Below are 19520 nucleotides of genomic sequence, written 5' to 3'. Positions count from 1 at the left end.
TTTTTTTAAACTTTTATCATTTACTTGTGCTCTAATACATTAATAAAAAATGATAATCCTATATGATAAACACATAGTTTACTAGCTACGATATGATCGAAGGTTTATATCTCAAAATGAATTTGAATGTGTCTTTTTAGAGTGACATTAGCTGTCAGATGAGCTTTTCTTGCGATTTTCTACCCATTATTGGCAAGTTGTCTTTTTGATGCACTAACAAAAGAAATAATCATAGAATATATACATATCTTTTGTTAATGGTGTTTATACAGTAAGGTGATAGGTTTAGACTTAAAAAATGAGAATCTGAAGGGTTATTAGATACGTTATTATTTTTCATTTTTTGTTTTTGTAATTTTGGCTTTTTACAGCCAAAAATTTGGAACTCCTCAGCCAAAGTTTGGCTGTAAAAATAAATCGTCGAGGGTACATCAGGCAATTTTTGGAAAAATCGATGAAATCTTTTTGGTGTTTATTGCACATTAGCTGGCAAGGTAAACGATAAAATGATATTAGATAGTATTTGACTACTTTTTGAAGAGGAATCTAATGGTGGTCATTTTATTGGATGATGATCATTATTGAATGAAGAATGACGATATCGACACTTCCTTTTTTATTTACTCCATAAATTGGGAGGTAAAGTAATAAACTCTCATTAAGCCAAGTAAAAGAGAATGATTTCATCTATGCTTAGTCCAAGTTTGGTGCAATGATGATCATTTTTGAACGAGAAACGAAAAGAAAAAGTTTACTCTACCACTTGATTGCAGATGAACAGATAGGATAGATTTCTCCCATTTCATAGTCAAAAACTGAAAGAAAGTAATTTTATTGGCTCATTTTTTTTTTTTTTTTTACCTGAGTGTTGAATAAGGAATTCCCATTGTAAGCAGATTTGGTTGGTGAGAAAAAACGTGCCTATTTTTTTTTTTTTAAAAAAAAAAATATCCCCTTTTCTAATTTTTATTCTTTTCTTTTTCTTTTCCAATTCAAACAATGTCAACATCCAAAACACTTGAACGGTTAAATACAATCGCCAATCACTTGGAACCTACCGCTAAGAAAGACAAAGCCTTGGAAAAGTCTGAATGGAAGGTTAGAACATAATGCATAATAATTTTTTGGTCTGACTTTTTATTTATTTTTTTTTATTATTATAATCGAACAGGATATTATTCATGAAATACGTAGAAGGCAACGACAAAACCGAACAGCAAATGCAAACGATCGTGGTTACATTCGTCAAAAGACAACAGGTAAACTTTGGGTACGAGAAAGAATCGATCGCTTGGTGGATCAAAATAGTTTTTATGAACTTGGAAGCGTGGCTGGAAGAACCAAATATGCCAAACAAGATACGGATGAAAAAGATGAATATACTCCTGCTAATTTTATTGCTGGAAAAGCCAAGATGAATCAACGTCCTATTATTGTGGCTGCTGATGATTTTACTATTCGTGGTGGACATGCTGATGGTGCTGTTTGGGGAAAATCGGTAACGAAAAAAAAAAAGGAATTCAATTCAAAAATTGAATGAATGTAATTAATTAATTAATCACAAATCTTTCTCTTAGTTATATGCTGAACAACTTGCACGAAGCTTAAAAATACCTATGGTAAGTTGATGTTTTTCTATTTTTTTTTTTAATTTTTTTTCTAACATTATTTCTTTTAGGTGCGTTTAATTGATGGTAGTAGTGGGGGTGGATCTGTAACACTAGCTTTGGACAAAGGAAGCACTATGTTACCTCCTTTAATTGGTATGCATGATATGATTGCAAGTTTATCTGAAATTCCTGTTGTGGCAGCTGCTCTTGGTCCTGGTAAATTTACAAAATATAAGATTATATTCAAAACTTGAATACTTAATTGTTTTTTTTTGTTTTGTTTTGATTAATCTATGGAATAGCGGTTGGTTTAGGTGCAGCTCGAGCTACATTGACTCATTTCTCGGTGATTCCTCAAAATATTGGCTCCCTTTTTGCGGCTGGTCCTCCCATTGTTGCTAATGCTACATTTGAAACAGTGACCAAGGAATCTTTAGGTGGTGCTTTGATTCATACTGCGAATGGATCCATTGACAATCTTGCTGTAGATGAAGATGATTGTTTTGCTCAAGTTCGACAATTCCTCTCTTACTTACCTGCCAACACACATCAATTACCTTCAAGAATCAATAACGAAAATGATGATCCCAATCGATGTGACGATGAACTAATTTCTATTATTCCAAGGCGACGACAACGGTCTTATCAAGTTCGAGATATTCTTATTCGGGTAATGGATCAAGGCTCTTGGTTTGAAATTGGTGCTCGATGGGGTGATGGTGCTGTATGTGGATTGGCTCGTTTAAATGGTTATCCTGTTGGTATTATCTCTTTTGATGGAAGCAAGCAAGGAAATGTTCTGACCACTGCTAGTTGTCAAAAGTTTAGACGTCATATTGATTTATGCGATGTGTTTGGTATTCCTATTCTCAATTTTGCTGATTATGCAGGCTTTTCAGTAGGCACTCAAGCTGAGCGTGAAGCGTAACTCAAAGAAGAAAAAAAAAAACAAAACTGATATTGACATTTCTTTCTTTTTTTTTTTGGTTATTTATTTTATTTAGAACTATTAGACATGGATCAACTTTAACAGCTGCTTTATATCAATGTGATATTCCTTACTTTACAGTTGTATTACGTAAGGTATTTGGTGTCGCTGGTGCTGCTTTTGTTGACAATCGTATTCCCAATATGAGAGTAGCATGGCCATCTGGAGACTGGGGCTCTTTACCATTGGAAGGTAATATATATATATATATATATATATATATATATATATATATATATATATATATCAATGACAAAAAGACTAATCATTCCTTCTTTTTTTTTTTTTTTTTTGTGTGTATATGTGTTTTCCTTGGCCACCTTCAACAGGGGGAATTTATGTAAGTTGACAAACAGAATTCCAGGTTGCGGTGTTTATACTGATGATTGCTTTTTGATTTGTTGATGAGAATGGTTAGGCTGCCTATAAGCGGGAACTAGATGCTGCTGGCGATAAAAAACAAGAACTCTATGATAATATCATGGCCAAATTTGAAGCTGTCCGTTCACCTGGTAAGATATAATAAAACAGTCAAAAAAAAAAATAATAATAATTTTTTTCTCATTTTTTCTTTTATATCTTAGTTCGAACAGCTGAAGCTTTTGATATCGAATTGATTGATCCTCGTCATACTCGTCCTATCCTTTGTGAATGGGTACAAATGATTTATGATCATATTTTACCTGTACGTTTAGAAAAAGTGAAAGTGAATGGACCTAGAGTAGTTTATAGACCTTGATTACTATTATTATTATTATTATTTTTACATAATAAACTGTATGTGTTATTCGTTTGTATTTATATATATATATATATGTTTGTGTGTTACCACGTGTCAATGGTAAATCTATCAGTAAGGACACATGGATGAAACAAGATGAATATGATTTACCTTGAGAGGCAAAAAGGAGCGTTGACCAAAAAAAGAGATACCTTTCAAGCCTGATGACGTTTTCACTCAAGGACAAGAGAATTTCTCCTCTTTTTTTTCTTTTTTTCTTTTTTTTTTTTTTCTTCCCCCCCCCCCTTTTTTTTATTGAATTGTTTTATTCCACTTCCCTCTTTTTTTCTTTCACTCTCTCTTTTTTTTTTTTTTTTTTTTAACTGTTACGCTTCCTCTTTTCCATCTCCCCTTGTCTCTCTCTCTCTCTTTCTAATATATTATCTTTTATATATTATTATCTTTCACGCCCTTTATCTATAATAATAATATATAAAGATAAATTCATATGGTGAGCACAGCAAATGCCAGTAAACCAGCAACAGCAACAGCAACAGCAGCAGTGTTGGATCAGGATAATAAGCAACCTCGTTACTATCAACCTCATATTATTCCTTTGGCGGTGGATCATAATGGGAATGTATTGACACCTACTTCACCACCTTATCCTCCTTATATGGCTAGTTATATTGATCCTACAATTGAATCATCTTTGGACCCAAATGATCCTCAACAGCAGCAACAACAACAGCAACAACAACAACAACAACAAATTATTGTATCACCTACAGGACCAGTTCCACTTCCTCAACATCCTCAACAACAGCCACAACAACAACAACAACAACAATACGCTTATGTTTATCCAGTTAGCCCACAATATTCGGTTCAATACTATGCTGACTATTCGCACGCGGGATATCAAAGTTACCCTGGTTCTCCTGTTTTACATCCTCAATCACCATCTATGAATCCCACTACTTTTAGTCCAACTTATCATTATCAAGGTACCAATATCTCGTTATCCTCTCCAACAAATGCAGCTTATGTAATCCCTCCGCCTGGTCATCATCATCAACAACGTTTCCCACCGTTACATATATCTTCACCAGTATTGACAGGTCATCATCCTACTTTATCACCTGGATCACCTCCTCATCATTATCTTCCTGGTCCCTATGAGCAACGTAGTGGTAATATTCCTTCTCAACAAAAGCAGCAAATTCATCATCAGCATACAGTATATCATCAAAATCATCATCAGCATCATTATCCATCGAAACGACTTCAACATCGATCTCGTTCACAACAACCATCTCATCAAATGACAACAAAGGAATTGCAAGAAGAAGAAGAAGAGCATCAAGAATTACAAGAATACCAACGTCAACTACAACAAGATTCTCAGTATCATTCTCATAACATGTATGTACGTGGTCTCGCCTCTTCCATGACAGATGAAACATTTTTGGATTTATGTCGCACTTATGGTACCATTATTTCATCCAAAGCCATTTTGGATCAAAAAACCGGTGACTGTAAAGGGTATGGATTCGCTATGTATGAAAACGAAGATGATTGTCTCAAGGCGATTGAAATGTTGAACAGCAATGGGTTACAAGCATCATTAGCAAGGGTTGGTCAAGTAAGTTGCTATATATTACATGTATGTATGAACTCATCTCTTTTTTTTTTTTTTTTTTTTTGTTATCCTTTCAGGAATCATTTAGCTCACGATTACGAAACCTTCAAGACGAAACCTCGACCAATATTTATATTTCTAATCTCCCATTGGACATGACAGAACAGGTAAGAAACCACTCTTTTTTTTTTTTTTAATTTATGGATCGATGTTGTTTTTGATTTGTTTATATTTTTAGAAACTAGAGGAATTATTTTTACCATGCAAGACAGTTTCCAATCGTATTTTAAGAGATCCTCAATCTGGACTTAGTCGAGGTGTTGGATTTGCAAGGTAATATAAATGAAATATATGATATAAAGTAAAAAAAATAGATTGATATCGATTTCTTTTTTTTTGCTTGTAGATTGACGGATCGTTATTCCGCTGTGACCATCATTGACAAGTTTAATGGCCAAACCATCACTGGATCATCTGCAGCCTTACAAGTTCGATTTGCCGATTCACCTGCTCAGAAGAAACTTAAGCATCAAACTGCACGAAAGCGACTTCTTAAATCAGCCTCACCTCGCGATTATCAATCAATGACGGCCGTTACGTTCAATCATCATCAGTTACCAGTGACACCTGAAACAATGCTTGGATTTACTCCTTCTCATCAAATTGATCAACAATCATCGACTGTAGCCACTCCACCTGATTGTGAAAATGATTTGATGACTGAAGTAAAAGAATAATGTGTCAAATGAACAGTGATTCCACCCTCTCCTTTGGTCCACGTTGGTACTAAGAACCTCAAGACATATTGGTTTCATTCCTCCTTGGTTTCGTATGATTTGTCATCCTCCCTCTTTTACCTTTTTGTTTTTTTTTTATATATATTTTCTTTTTCTCCTTTTTGTTGTTTTTTTAGTTTTAGTTTTGTAGTTGATGTATGTGATATTCCTTTCTTCTGTCGAATAAAGCATTTCCCTTTTTTTTTTTTTTTTTTTTTTTTTACGATTGAGCTGATCAGTTCATTGACACTTTCCATTGGTTAATTTTGAATCTCAGTGTAGTTTCCATCCGTTTGTTGAACAAACTTTTTTTTTTTTTTTTTTTTTTTTTTTTTTTTTTGTTTCCCTGCCTTTTTTTTCCCTTTTCATGTTATTGGACATGTCAGACAATGAAGTGAATAAAGGAAAATCCGATGACAGTCAACTGGACAAACAAGTTAACAATAAGAAAAAAAGGAAATTAGACAAGCTTTCAGGCGATCAGTCATCCCATGATTATCCACCCAAAAATCGAAAACAACAAAGGAAACTCGACTTTCGTGATATCGATGACATGGCTCAAGCCGATTACTACTTTGAACATGGTAATGTATTATTTTTTTATTATAATTTGTATATTATGCTTAGTACATTTTATTTTGTAAAAGGTGTTCGGAAAGTCAAGCCTTATTATTTTATGTATCAAGCTTATGCCAAAGGACGATGGTTGGGTCGAACGATCATGCAAGTATTTTGTGAAGAATTTCGAGATCGCAATGAACAATATTACGTAAAGAACCAAATAAAGAAAGAAAGAAAGGAGGGAACTAATTATTATTATTACTTTTGTGTGTATATGGTGATAGAAATATGCTATTGCAAGAGGATTGATTACATTGAATGGGATACAAGTTGATGCGGATACTGTGATTCAAAATAGTGATGTAGTAGGACACAAGATTCATCGTCATGAACCACCTGTAACAGATAGTCCAATTAAAATTATTCATGAAACTGAAGATCTACTTGTCATTGACAAACCTGGTGGCATCCCTGTTCATCCTGCTGGTCGATATCGTCATAATTCCGTAGTACATGTCTTGAAAAAGGAACGTAATATACCAAAACTCTTTCGTAAGTAGATTGATAAAATAAATAAATAAAAAAAAAAAGAAAGATAATACTCATTTTATAATACGTTTTAATTTTTTTAGCATCCAATCGACTCGATCGTTTGACTTCTGGACTGATGCTGATTTGTAAATCATCTATCAAGGCATCCCGTATGGAAAAAGAAATGACCAGGGGAAATATTAAGAAGGAATACATTTGTCGTGTCGATGGTGAATTTCCAATGTAAGTCACTATAATAATAATAATAATATAAAAAAAACTTAGATTCTTTTTATTTGATTAGGGAAGAAATCAAATGTGAAGCACCCATCAGAACCATATCTCATAAAATGTCAGTCAACTATGTTCATCCAGAAGGAAAACCATGTACAACCATCTTCGATCGGATCAGTTTCAATGGCAAAACAAGTGTAGTACGATGTAGACCCATCACTGGCCGAACTCATCAAATTCGCGTTCATTTGAAATATCTGGGATATCCTATTGGCAATGATCCTTTGTATGGTAATACTACTTCATGGGCAAGCAATTTACATCTAGGTCAATCCATGTCAGACGAAGAAGCGAAAAAGTTGGTGGATAAACTTATGGAGGCATCTCCTTTCCAGACCGGAGAATGGGATTCTACTACATCTTCCTCAGCAACAACAACTGATGAAAAAGATTCTGCGACTACGATGACAACCGATAAGGATTGTGTTGAATTCACAGACAAGACCAAATTATTAGAAGTGGAATCTGGTGAACGATGTTCTGATTGCAGTGTGGCATTGTATGTCGATCCACCTCGGGATTCACTCTTTATATGGCTACATGCTTGGAAATACAAGGGACCAGGGTGGGAATATGAAACTGAACTTCCAGAATGGGCAAACGATACCTTTACAACAACATCATCATCAACAACAACAACAACAACAACAACAAAAGCAGCGTCATCATTATCATCATCCTGTCCTTCTTCGCCCATTTTGACTAACTCGGCGACTACCGATTAGACTTTTATTTGATTTTGAATTAGATGTTTACAAATTGTCATAAATAAAGTATTGTAGATATTTGACTTTTTCTGTTTGGTTTTGACACATACATGAAAGCTTTTTAGTTGGTTATATTATTAGTTTTTTTTTTTATTATGTGTAATATCCCATTTGATATTTTTTTTTTTTTTTTTTTTTTTTTTTTACTGAAGATGACAATTTACTGATATTTGTTCTATTTTTTTATATGGGGATGTATCTTTTGGGTATAAAGAGAGCTGATTTTATGAAAAAAAAAAAAAAAAAAAAAAAAAGGTGGGGCAGAAATATAGAGTGTGTGTAACTCATGATCCAGATGCGCGGGAGTTTTCACATGGTCAGACTAGAGGCAGAAGAATCAATAAGTTCCTAATACACATAAATTAAGATGAGTAACAAAAAAAAAAAAAAAAGATTGTCTGATTTTTTTGTATAGAGGAAAATGCGGGCGGGAGGAGTTCCTATTTTGCATTTCCCCATTCAAGCGTGCAAAATATTTCTTCCCCTCTTTTCCTTCTACGCTTGTCTTTTTCTTTCCTTTTCAACCTTTAAAAACCTTGGTTTTTTTTTTTCTCTTTCCCCATTTTTTTTTTCTCTCTCTTTCTTTTTTCATTTATTATTATCTTTACTCAATTCGTTGACTTCTTTCGATTGATATGACCGTTCTTCCTCTAAAAGATTCCAAGGATCCTAATGCACCTATTGCTTTGGCACGTTTAAACCAAATCAAAAGTCAACTTAATTTGACACCTTCTTCCATGTCACGTCAAGCTCCAAAAGATATGGCTGCTGAACGTGCTGCTGCTGATTTCGACATTACTGCTTTATCTCACTTTTGGGTGGGTGGTGATAAGAAATATCAACTTATGGTAAAAACTGAACAAAAAAAAAAAAAAAAAACTTCTTTCTTTCTCTCTTTTTCCTTTCTTTTTTTTTAATAATTGTTTTTTCTTTCTTTTCTGTATAGCAACAAGCTTATGATATCATTAAAAATGACCCTGAACTGGTGTTACAATCTCCTAAGAACTTTTTGGAAATGAATCGTGAAGATATGCGTGAATTGTAAGTTTCTTCCTATTCTGTTATATAATCATTCATCTGACCTATTTATTATAGTACCATGGGCCAAATTTATCGTGTGGTGCAAATCGTACTCAGTGGAAAATATGAAAAGGAATTGGCTTATGAAATTGCAAGAACTACCAATATTTATAATGAATCCTTTAGTATGCGATTCTTTGTCCATGATTCTCTCTTCAAGAACGTCGTCAACATGTTGGGAAACAAGGAACAACAAGATAGATACAATGATGATATTGATAATTTTCGTATCTTTGGCTGTTTTGCTATGGTAATATATATATATAAACCGAAATACCAGATCAATTCATCTCTTTTTCTTCTTGTATAGACGGAATTGGGTCATAGTTCGGCTTTACGTGATTTGGAAACTGTGGCTACTTATGATGCTGATGCGGATGAATTTATCCTTGAATCACCCACAATTACAAGTACGAAATGGTATATTGGTGCAGCTGCTCAAACGGCTACTCATACCGTAGTTATTTCTCAAACTGTTATTAATGGCAAGAATGTGGGTCTCAATTGGTTCGTTGTTCAATTACGTGAAAAGGCTTCCGGAAAGGTGATGCCTGGTGTTGTTCTAGGTGATATTGGCTCCAAAGCTGGTAAGTTCAATTTTTTTTTTAAAAAAAAAACATCATCATCATCATCATTATATACTTATTTTCTTTTTCTCTCTCTTTTTTTTTAAAAATATATATATATATATATATATAGGTCATCAAGGTGTAGATAACGGATGGATTCAATTTAGAAAATTACGTATTCCTCGCTCTGATATGCTGGCTAAATGGGTTAGCTTGGATCGTGATGGTACTTATCATCCTGCACCCAATCCTGCCGTCATGTATGGTAAATAAACTCAACCTTTTTTTTTTCTTCTTCTATATCTAATATTTCTCCTTTATATGTGTATATATAGCCACCTTGATTCCTGAACGACTTAGTTTATTGACAGTGACAACACAATTAATCTCTCAAGCTTTGACCATTGCTACTAGATATGGAGTGGTGCGCAGACAAGGTCCTAAGAATCAACAAATCATGGATTATCAATCACATTATGTCAAGCTCATCCCGGCTATTGCTTTTATGTATATGATGCAATCTGCTTCCATTGATATTGACAAGAATTTCAACATTCTGACCTCAGGTGGAAAGATCGATGATCCTATTGTATATTTGAACCATATGGGTGAAATGCATGCTGTCTCAGCTAGTATCAAGGGTTTGTCTGGGTGGTACGCTTCTGACATATTGGAAACTTGTCGTCGTTGCTGTGGTGGTCATGCCTATTCTACATACAATGCGATTGCCTATATAACAAACGAGTGGGGAGTCATGGTAAGAGAATATATATATATACATATATGTATCTAATATATTCATTTCTTTTATTGTTTTTTTTTTTTTTTTTTTATTATTAGACAACTGGTGGTGGTGACAATGTAGTGTTATTACAACAAGCTGCTAGACTTTTATTATATCGCTTACAACAAAAATTGGAATTCGATGATTATCCTGAACTGAAATTCAAATCCTCTTCTCATTATATTGCGGATGCTATTCGATTATTAGCTTTAGAACAATGGAACGTGACAGATATCAATCTTTGTCGTCGTGATCCCTCTTTAGTGGAAGAAGCTCTCAATGCCATTCTGGTCAAGCGCGTAAGTCAATATAGCACTTCTTTTTTATTTATTTATTATTTTTTTTTTGATTACATATATTCAACATTATTTTTTATATTATAGCTCAATAGCATCAATGAAAGTCTCAAGAACGGTGCTAACCACAATGATTTACTTTTGGAATCTGTTCGAGTTGCTGAACTTCATTGTGCCACTTATATTTTCTCCGTCAATGTGGCCAAGTTTGGTTTGCCTCAAGCTCCTGCTCATATTGAAAAGAGTGTTTACAATATCATGCAACGTTTGACTATTCTCTGGGGTCTTCATACTCTTCATACCTATAGCGATCAAGGCTTCAAAGAAGGTTTCTTGACTCCTCAACATATCAAGGATGTGGAAAAACTTTATTTGGACGTAAGTACGAATTAATGTTTCTCTTTCTTACTGATGCATAGTCCTAATACAACTCCCTCTTCTTATTAGATCAATAAAAGTCTTCGTTCTCAAGTGATTGGTTTGACAGATGCTTGGGGTTTCCCTGACTTTGTACTCAAGGCACCCATTGCCAAGTATGATGGCGATATTTATGAAAGTAAGTTAATGATAATTACTTTATATAAAGAAACGATGTTACTTATTTTTTTAATATATATACTTGTAGCCTATTTTGAAACTCTTTTAACTGCTCCTAATAGTACTGGTATTCCACCTTATCAAGACAAATACGTCAAACCATTGACAGAACGTGTTGCCAAAAAGTAGATGTTAGATAATACATACTTCCTTACCTTTTGTTATTATTCCCCATTCTCCCTTTATTTTTTGTATTATACTTCCTTACCAAAAAAATTTTTTTGTTATCGACTGGCCATTAACTTGAAATAAAAAACTTTCTGTCAGTTTTATGTACTATATATCTCATGATAATAGCAGCTATGATGATGATGATGATACTTGTACAGTTTATTCACTTTAAAATTTGAGAGCGAGAGAAAAATAAATTTGGGAGTAAAGGGAAAATCAAATTGAGAGAGAAGGGAAAATCAAATTGGAACATCAAGTATGTTCGAACACTGATGCAAACAAGTCTCTAATCATAGCGCAGAAAAGAAGAAAAATAAACGCAATCCACAACGAAAAATCCAGTAATGCAACAAGCTCTTTTTTTTTTTTTGTCTGTATGTATATTTTATTTCACATATTAATGATCTCTCTTGTCTAGTAGATTTTTTCATTCTTTGATGATTTTATAAACGTGGTGTTTATTTTTTATTAACTAAAATGGTAAGTGTAAACTTTTTTTTGTCCACCAATAGTAGTGTACCGCCTTGGAGATCACTGTGGACAATCTTGGAAAATGTCTAAAAGCGGAATCATATGAAAATATCGATTTGACTTTGGTCGACTTGTCACCTTATCATCGTCATTGCATGACTATCGCATATTAGCCATCATCACCTAACATTTATCATATAGTCATTGTGCTATTTACACGCATGGTTGATTCCTGCAGGATGTCTAGTGAAAAACGTGTATTGGTGACACACACACACACACACACAAAAAAAAAAAAAAAAAAAAAAAAGAGAGAGAGAAGTGCATCCTTTTCAAAGCATGCATTTATACTTTATTGGGAATCACATAAAGAAGAGGACAGGAATAAGCATTAAAATACATTTCATGAGTATCCAACACAAATAAGTATGAAACTAAAAAAAAAAAAAAAACTAATACCAACATGGCTAAATAAATAAATAAATATATAACAGGCAACTAGGTAAAATAGTATACAGCACGTCGCCACCAAGTCATTTCAGCATCTACTTCCTTTGCTTCTTGGATCTCATACATCGTAACGCGACCAGTTTCAAAATCAATTTCTTCTTTGGGAACCACCTTGGAACGCATGACGATCTTGTAAGCGGCATAACATATAGGAGCAGGAAGTAAACCAACATAGTTTGAAGCGAACGTTTTAAAGTCGAATTGTGGAGTAAATGCGGTATAACCTAGAAATAAGATAAAAAAAAAATCATCAATGAGGTTCACTTCTGTCTTTTTTTGGAAAAAAAAATTGTATACCTTGTCCAAGAATAATCAATATACATAATATACTTGAGAAAAGTCCACTGAAAGGATACCAAGAGCTTTTGTAAGGTAATTCTTTGACATCACGGCCTTGTTTGACATAAGCGGATCGGAATCGAAGATGAACAAAACCAATACCCCACCAACTAACGAAACCAGTTACCGTTGTGATGGACAAGAACCAGACGAACGCCACACCAGCACTGTAAATCGAGACAAAACAACAAGCAAACCCACATACAGAAGAAAGAAGAACTGCTACCCAAGGGGAGCCGAATCTGTTGGTGGAAGCAAGCACACCGGGACCATTACCATCTTTTGCTAAACCAAGTAAAATTCTGGAAGTAGTATAGACAGATGCATTGGCAGCAGATAAGACACTAAGAAGGACAATGGCGTTGATCACATGAGCACCAGCTTGAATACCAGCCAATTCAAAGACCAAAGTAAAAGCAGATGTATTGGGAGTACCATCAGCATTAGCAAGGAGTTCATTATCATAAGGAACACATAGACCAATTAGGAAAATCGTTACGACATAAAAGATCAAAATACGCCAGAAAGTGTTACGGATAGCTCTTGGAATAGCCTTGACAGGATTCTTTGCTTCACCAGCGGTAATACCCACTATTAAAAAGAAGAAGAAAAAAAAGTGATGAGTATTATCAACGTGGGAAATAGGATAGATTTCTTTTCTCACGAATGACATGGGAAAAATACTTTACCAACTTCTGTTCCTTGATAAGAGAAACCAGCTGAAAGTAGAACACTGACAGTACCAACACCACCATTTGCAAAAGCACCAGGATTATCCCAGTATCTATAAAAAAAAAAGATGTTAACATAATCGATCATCCCATCTTTGTTTTGACTTACTTAAAACCGATAGGACCATTTCCACCAACAGCACCAGCAGACACAAGAATGGCTAAAAAAAAAAAAGCATCATGTTAGATAATGTACGAAATGATATACATTTTTCTTTATATCGATACCAATAATCATAAATACAATGACAATAAGAATCTTGATCATGGCAAAATAATATTCCACTTCGCCATATACTCTATATTTTTTTTTTTAAAAAAAAAAAAAAAAGAATAAGTATAAAAAAGGATTTTTCAGATCAAACTTACTTAACACTAATCAAGTTCATAGCAACGATGATGATCATAAAAATAGTTGACCAGGCAGCATCAGGGAGAACGGGTTTCCACCAATCAATAATAGTAGCAGCAGCAGCGATTTCTATAAGGTGATAAAAAAAAAGATATAAGGTTGTCTGATATTGAATTGCCACCAGTTTCCATATTTGTAAAACCCTCACCAGTAGCAATTGTGACACTCTATTTGAACAATTAAATAAAAAAGTGGATCGTGTCATCAATGTTTTTGTACCCAATCTTATTTCTTTTTTTTTTCTAAGATGCAACTTACCCACTATAGATAAAAAGGAAAGAATGACCAAAATAAAATAGAAAATAGAAAAAATAATAACCGTGAGTATGAGACTTTTTTTTTATTTGTTTGTTCCATCCTTTTGTATATCACTTACAGAAAACCTACAAATCAAAAGAAAAAAAAAGGATTAAAAAACAAAATACTATTTAAAATCATTATAGTCTATATATATATATATATATATTACCAATAGTTCCAACCCAGAGCAAATCCTAAAGCAGGATCAACAAATCGAGTAGCATAATGATTAAAAGAACCAGATACCTAAAGTAAAAAAAAAAAAGGATCAAGTGATAATAAACGAGCTGAGTATTTTCATAGCCTCAAAAGGAAATGGGATTACCGGAATAAAAGAAGCCATTTCACCCAAAGTAGTCATAACACAGTAGACCATAAACCCAACTATTAGAAAAAAAAATCATGAATGTGAATATAAATAAGAAATCATCCAATGAATAGGGTCACTTACTAACAAGATAAGCAATGAAGGCACCTGCGGGACCAGCCTACATATGATGTGAAAAATAAAAAATATATAAAGAATTAAATGAAGACTTGTATCACTATAATCAATAATATACCGTTGCAATATTGGTGCCCATGTTCAAGAACAACCTATAATTCAAAACATAAACACAAATAAAAAAATAAAAAAAAAAAAAAAAATAGAAAAAAAAAGGTTAAATGAGTATATTGTTTTTGAATCAACGAGATGTTTTTTTTTTCGGGTTACTTGCCCAGTACTACCATAAAAAAAAAAGAGAGAGAGATAAGTAAATTGATCGGCCTTTATAAATCAAGAAACGATAATCCTATAAATATTTTTTTTTTCTTTTTTACCCAATACAACCACCAAGAGCAATCATTTGAATATGTCTTGTTTTCAATCCACGTTGAGTTCCTTCTTGTATTTCACGTATTTCAGTAGGTGGAGTGACACCTAATTCTATCTTCGTATTGCTGTTGTCACTTGTACCATCATAATGTTCTATTTTTTCTGATTCATATTTTGAAGTATGTTGTTCATATTCCATATAAGCATGATGACCTTCTTCCAAACGATCGTCAGTCATAATCAAATCAATCTAAATACTAGAAATTTGATAAATCACAAAAAAAAAAAAAAAAAAAAAAAAAGTAGAAAGAGAAATAAGAAATAAACAAAACAAAGAAAAAAAAAAAACTTTTTTTTTTATTTCCCAAAAAAGAGAGAGACAATCCCATATCTAACCTTTTTTTTTAAAGTTCAAACGGAGTTCCAAGCAGTAGTGATAGCAGGAGAGAGAATACGATCTTGATTGGCTTCACCAAGTAACCCTTTTGGTAATATTTCCTCCAAGATCATGTGCACTTTTTCAAGTTGAAACACAAGGTCTAATTCCGTCTATATTATCAAAGAAGACTGAGAAATCGAATAAAGATAAAATTATGATCATTTTACCACTTTATCAAAGTAGATATCCATTGTTTCTTTACATATAAGAATAAAAATATCAATTAAATCATTCTAGTCACTTTTTTTTTTTTTGATTTACCCACAAATAATTGTATCCATTCCAATATTCCAAATTCATTCTATATATACAAAGACCAATCAGAAAAAATGGAATATCATAATTCCCATTCACTTACCTCTTGATCAGGTGGATAACCAACAATAATATACAATGAAGCATATGGTCGATACACTAAACAATAAAAAAAAAGATCAGTACGCGACTCGTCTGTTTTTAGAAACTTCCCTCGTTTTCATACTTCTTTTTTTGACATTACCAATATCATAACCTTCAAATTCAAAGAATAGACACTATAGTGAACAAAAAAAGAATATAAAGTTAAATCAATCCTTTTTTAGATATACATTCGTCTTACATGATGTTCAGGTCGTTTTACACATTGTTTAGCTAGTTCCAATTCAAATTGACAATGTTCTATAGTAGATTCAGTATAGTATTTTGCAAATCGTGTTTGACAAGTTTTGTTCACAATAAGTACAAAAGATATCATTCAATAAATACGTAATGGAAACCAAAGAAAAAAAGATCAAGAGAAGGAAAAGAAAAGAAAAAAAAAAAGGTGCTCCTGTGTCATTATTTTAGATGAATTGAATCTCAGACTTGGCGATGATCTTAAAGCATAAAGCGGGCCAATAAAGTGTATTCATGATTATCCTTTCTTATGAAGTAAATGAATCGATAACATATTCCCGTCTGATTTATTATGAATTACATAATCAAGCCTATAAATGATGGACGATGATGAACTAAAATGGAAAATAAAGACTATGATGCTTACAGTATACAATGCCACTGATGTCAACCGTGACCCATTGGTTCATTCATCTTTTGATATAGAAAAAAAAATAGGAGAAGAATGTAAAAAAAAAAAAAAAAAGGATAAGAATACAGAGAAAAAAGGAGAAGATCAGCTTGATAACCTTAATTGGTTCACAGTATATTATATGCATACATCTATTGAGGGATTTATTTTCGATTGGTTTAGTATAAAAGAGGGACCATCTTGATTTACCTTTTCCCTTTCCAGTACATCTCTTTCTTTTTTAAACTATGAAGCGAACATCTCTACATTCTATATCAAACATACTTCGTATAGTTATTTTATTGTGGTTACCGGCCATGGTTATGTGCATTGATTATGAAGGGTGCAACGACGAAAAAGTTGCTGTGATTAATGCAGCAGTATATGCGGCAGTCGACTATATAACAGAAGCACATAGTTACCTACAACAAATCAGTAGTGGAACACCACGTTATACTACGTGGTTTGGCTCGTATACAGCTTCTAGAAAAAATTCTGTGGAAGACCATTTTGCTGCAATTGGGAATAGTCCTTTATCAGTCAAGTATGATTGTACCTGTACTGATCAAAAGAGATACGTAGGAGTCCTTTCTGATGATCCTTCGAAGATCTACCTCTGTGGCAAGTTTTGGAGCGCTCCTGTAACTGGCACAGATAGTCAAGCTGGTTCTATTATATATGCTTCAGCTAGCTTCACCGTCTATGGTGGTGCACAAATCATTGCTAATGGACAAGAGTCATGCAAACGATTAGCGACTAGCAATCCTGACCAAGCTATTATTAATGCTGATAGTCATCGATACTTTGCTGAAAACGACCCTCCTCTAGATTGAGCACAAAACCGTGGAACACATCTTGCTCGCTACTATCATGTTGACATTAAGGAATATTAATATAATATTTAGCATTATAATAAAATTGAATCAAAATCGAATCAAAGAAAGTATAGTTTATCATGATGAAGGTCGTATCAAAAAAAAAAAAAAAAAAAAAAAAAAAAAGGTACGTAAAAATATAGGAGATACTATCTTCGTCATCTGATATAAAATCATCATCGTCATTCAGTCATCACCACACCCCCAGAAAAAAGGAAGAGAAATCGAATGTTATTAATGAAAATGGAATAATGTGAATTTACCAGAAAAAAAAATTCCAAAAGTTTATTTCAGACATCAAAAGATGTAAATGGTATCAATAAATAAAGTACTAAGATAAAAAAAAAAAAAAGAATGGAGAGATGATCTAATTTTTGACAGAGGAGGGGCTTGATAAAGATGAAGAAGAAGATGGGTTTTCAGTAGGAGAAAGGGAACCATCATGTTTGAATAAAGGTAAAGAAGAGGTAGAGGACGAAGAAGGAGATGAGGACGGAGGAATAGGAGAAGTAGAAGGTTTGATGATAGCTGAATGGTGAAATCCAGTTCCACTATGTACAATTGCATTTTTGACATCTACTCCGAGAACAGGAGCCACTTTTTGTTCACAAATCTTTTCCCACCAATCTTCTAATATACGTTGAGCCAGTCGTTTGGAGCTTGGTTCTACATTTCGATGCATATAGGGTGTAATCAATGAGCACAATACTTGATGAATATCAGTTTTTTTGTAAGGCTTGTAACGAAGTTGAGTATTAATAAGTAAAGGTTTCAATATACGTAGATATGCATCCCGAAGCTATAAAAGAAAATAAATAAATAAATATGGAGCACTATCATTGATTTTATTTTTATTTATTTCTTACAGCTTCTGATTCTCTGTCATCACCAAGATCACATACTTCACGCAAAGTAATATCAACAAGGACATATAAATCATTTGTATAAAAGTATTCATATAGTTTAGGTTCCATAAAAACACAATAGAGTAACTTGAGAATGAGAAGTTGAACACAAGCATCATCTATCAAAAAAAAAAAAAAATAAATCTTAGGACTTACCAATCTTTTTTTTTTTTTTTTTTTTTTGAATAGACTTACCAGATCGATTTAACATAAAAATCAGATTTTCACCAAAAGTTGTTGTAGATCCCAATCGATTGATTAAAGCATCTACCATTAGATTAGGTCTATTTTGAGACATCATGAATTGTTCATTGAATACCAAAAGAAGTCTAATGATTTCATAATTGAATGATTCTTCATTATCCTGTCGAGTTGATTCCACCAAGTCCAATAAAAAATCCAATTTGTTGATAGAAATAACATCTATATCATAAATAAGTAAATATATTTTAAGGTTTTGTATTTATTATATATAATTTTACCTAAATCAAGACGACGGAATTTTGCAACTTTTCCCATTTCAAATGCCAAAGATAAAGCGATACCCATCATTTTTCGATCCAATACAAAAGATTCTAATTCATCCATTATTTTGCAAAAAAGTCGATTTCTTTTACTTTGAGTAGCATCCGATACAACATATTGCATCCATCTTGGGTCTTCTTTTCCAGCATATAATAAAAGGCAATAAGTGATAATAAGTATCGAGGTATCATGACAAAGTAAGGCGTGAGCATGTATGATATGACTGAGAATGGTTGTACTATGTTCTAAATAAAATGTTGAGTCTATCAATTTATAGGCAACTTGAGCCATTTGCGCGTGATTTGTGATGAATTCCTCTAAAAATATATTTATATATATAGTTAGTATACCCCATATGTATTTCTCCCTTTTTTTTTTTTTTTTTTTTTAGTTTTCCTTTCTTTCTCCTTCTTTTTTTTTTCTTTGATAGATTATTTTTACTTACTTTGAAAACGAACTAAGAATTGAATGTATTGAGTAGTAATATGTTGAACATCTTGATCAGTTGTATAAGGTTGTTGTAATACATCCCCTAATTCTAGTAATAATAAATAATCATATTAGACTTTTTTTCTTCTTCTTTTTCTTCTTGTTCCGTCTACTGTTACCAGTATAAAAGCTTTCAATATCATCAAAATAATAATCAATAGTTGTGTAATCCATATAATAGAACAACCAAATAGAAGAAATTATTAAGCGGGGTATATAATGATGTGATCTAAAGAAAGTAAAGAAAAAAAAAAAAAAGAATAAAAAAACTGGTG

The 19520-nt window shown here is 32.9% G+C and overlaps 8 protein-coding genes across 8 annotated transcripts; 5 read left to right on the top strand and 3 right to left on the bottom strand.

Moving 5' to 3' along the window:
• Positions 1-969: 969 nt before the first annotated feature.
• Positions 970-3399, top strand: BX664DRAFT_335034 (carboxyl transferase). The gene is made up of 9 exons (XM_051545823.1): positions 970-1098; positions 1172-1498; positions 1578-1619; positions 1679-1826; positions 1913-2534; positions 2615-2790; positions 2928-2938; positions 3017-3110; positions 3183-3399. Exons 1-9 carry the CDS (start codon positions 1000-1002, stop codon positions 3335-3337), a joined length of 1674 nt encoding a protein of 557 aa, XP_051398809.1. The 5' UTR covers positions 970-999; the 3' UTR covers positions 3338-3399.
• A 684-nt stretch (positions 3400-4083) lies between these two features.
• On the top strand, positions 4084-5946 carry BX664DRAFT_335030 (uncharacterized protein). The gene is made up of 4 exons (XM_051545822.1): positions 4084-4964; positions 5039-5128; positions 5200-5294; positions 5368-5946. Exons 1-4 carry the CDS (start codon positions 4287-4289, stop codon positions 5696-5698), a joined length of 1194 nt encoding a protein of 397 aa, XP_051398808.1. The 5' UTR covers positions 4084-4286; the 3' UTR covers positions 5699-5946.
• A 410-nt stretch (positions 5947-6356) lies between these two features.
• BX664DRAFT_365861 (DRAP deaminase) lies at positions 6357-7848 on the top strand (the record flags this gene model as incomplete). The annotated part of the gene is made up of 4 exons (XM_051548498.1): positions 6357-6506; positions 6583-6850; positions 6931-7072; positions 7134-7848. The coding sequence occupies 4 exons, from the start codon at positions 6357-6359 to the stop codon at positions 7846-7848; spliced, it is 1275 nt and encodes a 424-aa protein (XP_051398807.1).
• A 537-nt stretch (positions 7849-8385) lies between these two features.
• BX664DRAFT_335026 (acyl-CoA dehydrogenase/oxidase) lies at positions 8386-11495 on the top strand. Its single transcript, XM_051545821.1, has 10 exons — positions 8386-8738; positions 8837-8931; positions 8986-9220; positions 9281-9557; positions 9670-9804; positions 9875-10296; positions 10380-10622; positions 10707-10997; positions 11067-11175; positions 11245-11495. The coding sequence occupies exons 1-10, from the start codon at positions 8526-8528 to the stop codon at positions 11343-11345; spliced, it is 2121 nt and encodes a 706-aa protein (XP_051398806.1). The 5' UTR covers positions 8386-8525; the 3' UTR covers positions 11346-11495.
• Positions 11496-12168: 673 nt separating this feature from the next.
• Positions 12169-15244, bottom strand: BX664DRAFT_281831 (amino acid permease/ SLC12A domain-containing protein). Its single transcript, XM_051541538.1, has 14 exons — positions 14973-15244; positions 14870-14875; positions 14714-14747; positions 14602-14638; positions 14476-14534; positions 14320-14396; positions 14227-14233; positions 13999-14017; positions 13808-13919; positions 13667-13737; positions 13548-13599; positions 13397-13491; positions 12666-13298; positions 12169-12592 (listed from the first exon to the last, which is right to left on the bottom strand). Exons 1-14 carry the CDS (start codon positions 15203-15205, stop codon positions 12357-12359), a joined length of 1671 nt encoding a protein of 556 aa, XP_051398805.1. The 5' UTR covers positions 15206-15244; the 3' UTR covers positions 12169-12356.
• A 61-nt stretch (positions 15245-15305) lies between these two features.
• Positions 15306-16195, bottom strand: BX664DRAFT_335014 (clathrin assembly complex, small subunit). Its single transcript, XM_051545820.1, has 6 exons — positions 16005-16195; positions 15906-15939; positions 15765-15820; positions 15668-15707; positions 15574-15602; positions 15306-15516 (listed from the first exon to the last, which is right to left on the bottom strand). Exons 1-6 carry the CDS (start codon positions 16137-16139, stop codon positions 15379-15381), a joined length of 432 nt encoding a protein of 143 aa, XP_051398804.1. The 5' UTR covers positions 16140-16195; the 3' UTR covers positions 15306-15378.
• Positions 16196-16380: 185 nt separating this feature from the next.
• BX664DRAFT_386594 (uncharacterized protein) lies at positions 16381-17341 on the top strand (the record flags this gene model as incomplete). Its single annotated transcript, XM_051549335.1, has 2 exons — positions 16381-16507; positions 16746-17341. The coding sequence occupies 2 exons, from the start codon at positions 16381-16383 to the stop codon at positions 17282-17284; spliced, it is 666 nt and encodes a 221-aa protein (XP_051398803.1). The 3' UTR covers positions 17285-17341.
• Positions 17342-17513: 172 nt separating this feature from the next.
• On the bottom strand, positions 17514-19501 carry BX664DRAFT_335010 (uncharacterized protein). Its single transcript, XM_051545819.1, has 5 exons — positions 19202-19501; positions 18714-19073; positions 18427-18654; positions 18193-18350; positions 17514-18125 (listed from the first exon to the last, which is right to left on the bottom strand). Exons 2-5 carry the CDS (start codon positions 19045-19047, stop codon positions 17694-17696), a joined length of 1152 nt encoding a protein of 383 aa, XP_051398802.1. The 5' UTR covers positions 19048-19073; positions 19202-19501; the 3' UTR covers positions 17514-17693.
• Between the last annotated feature and the right edge of the window lie 19 nt (positions 19502-19520).

This window comes from Halteromyces radiatus (assembly GCF_025201355.1).
Source record: "Halteromyces radiatus strain CBS 162.75 chromosome Unknown BX664scaffold_5, whole genome shotgun sequence".
Lineage (NCBI taxonomy): Eukaryota > Fungi > Mucoromycota > Mucoromycetes > Mucorales > Cunninghamellaceae > Halteromyces > Halteromyces radiatus.
The sequence above is the reverse complement of the archived record's forward strand: the minus strand, read 5'-3'. Positions and strand labels throughout refer to the sequence as shown.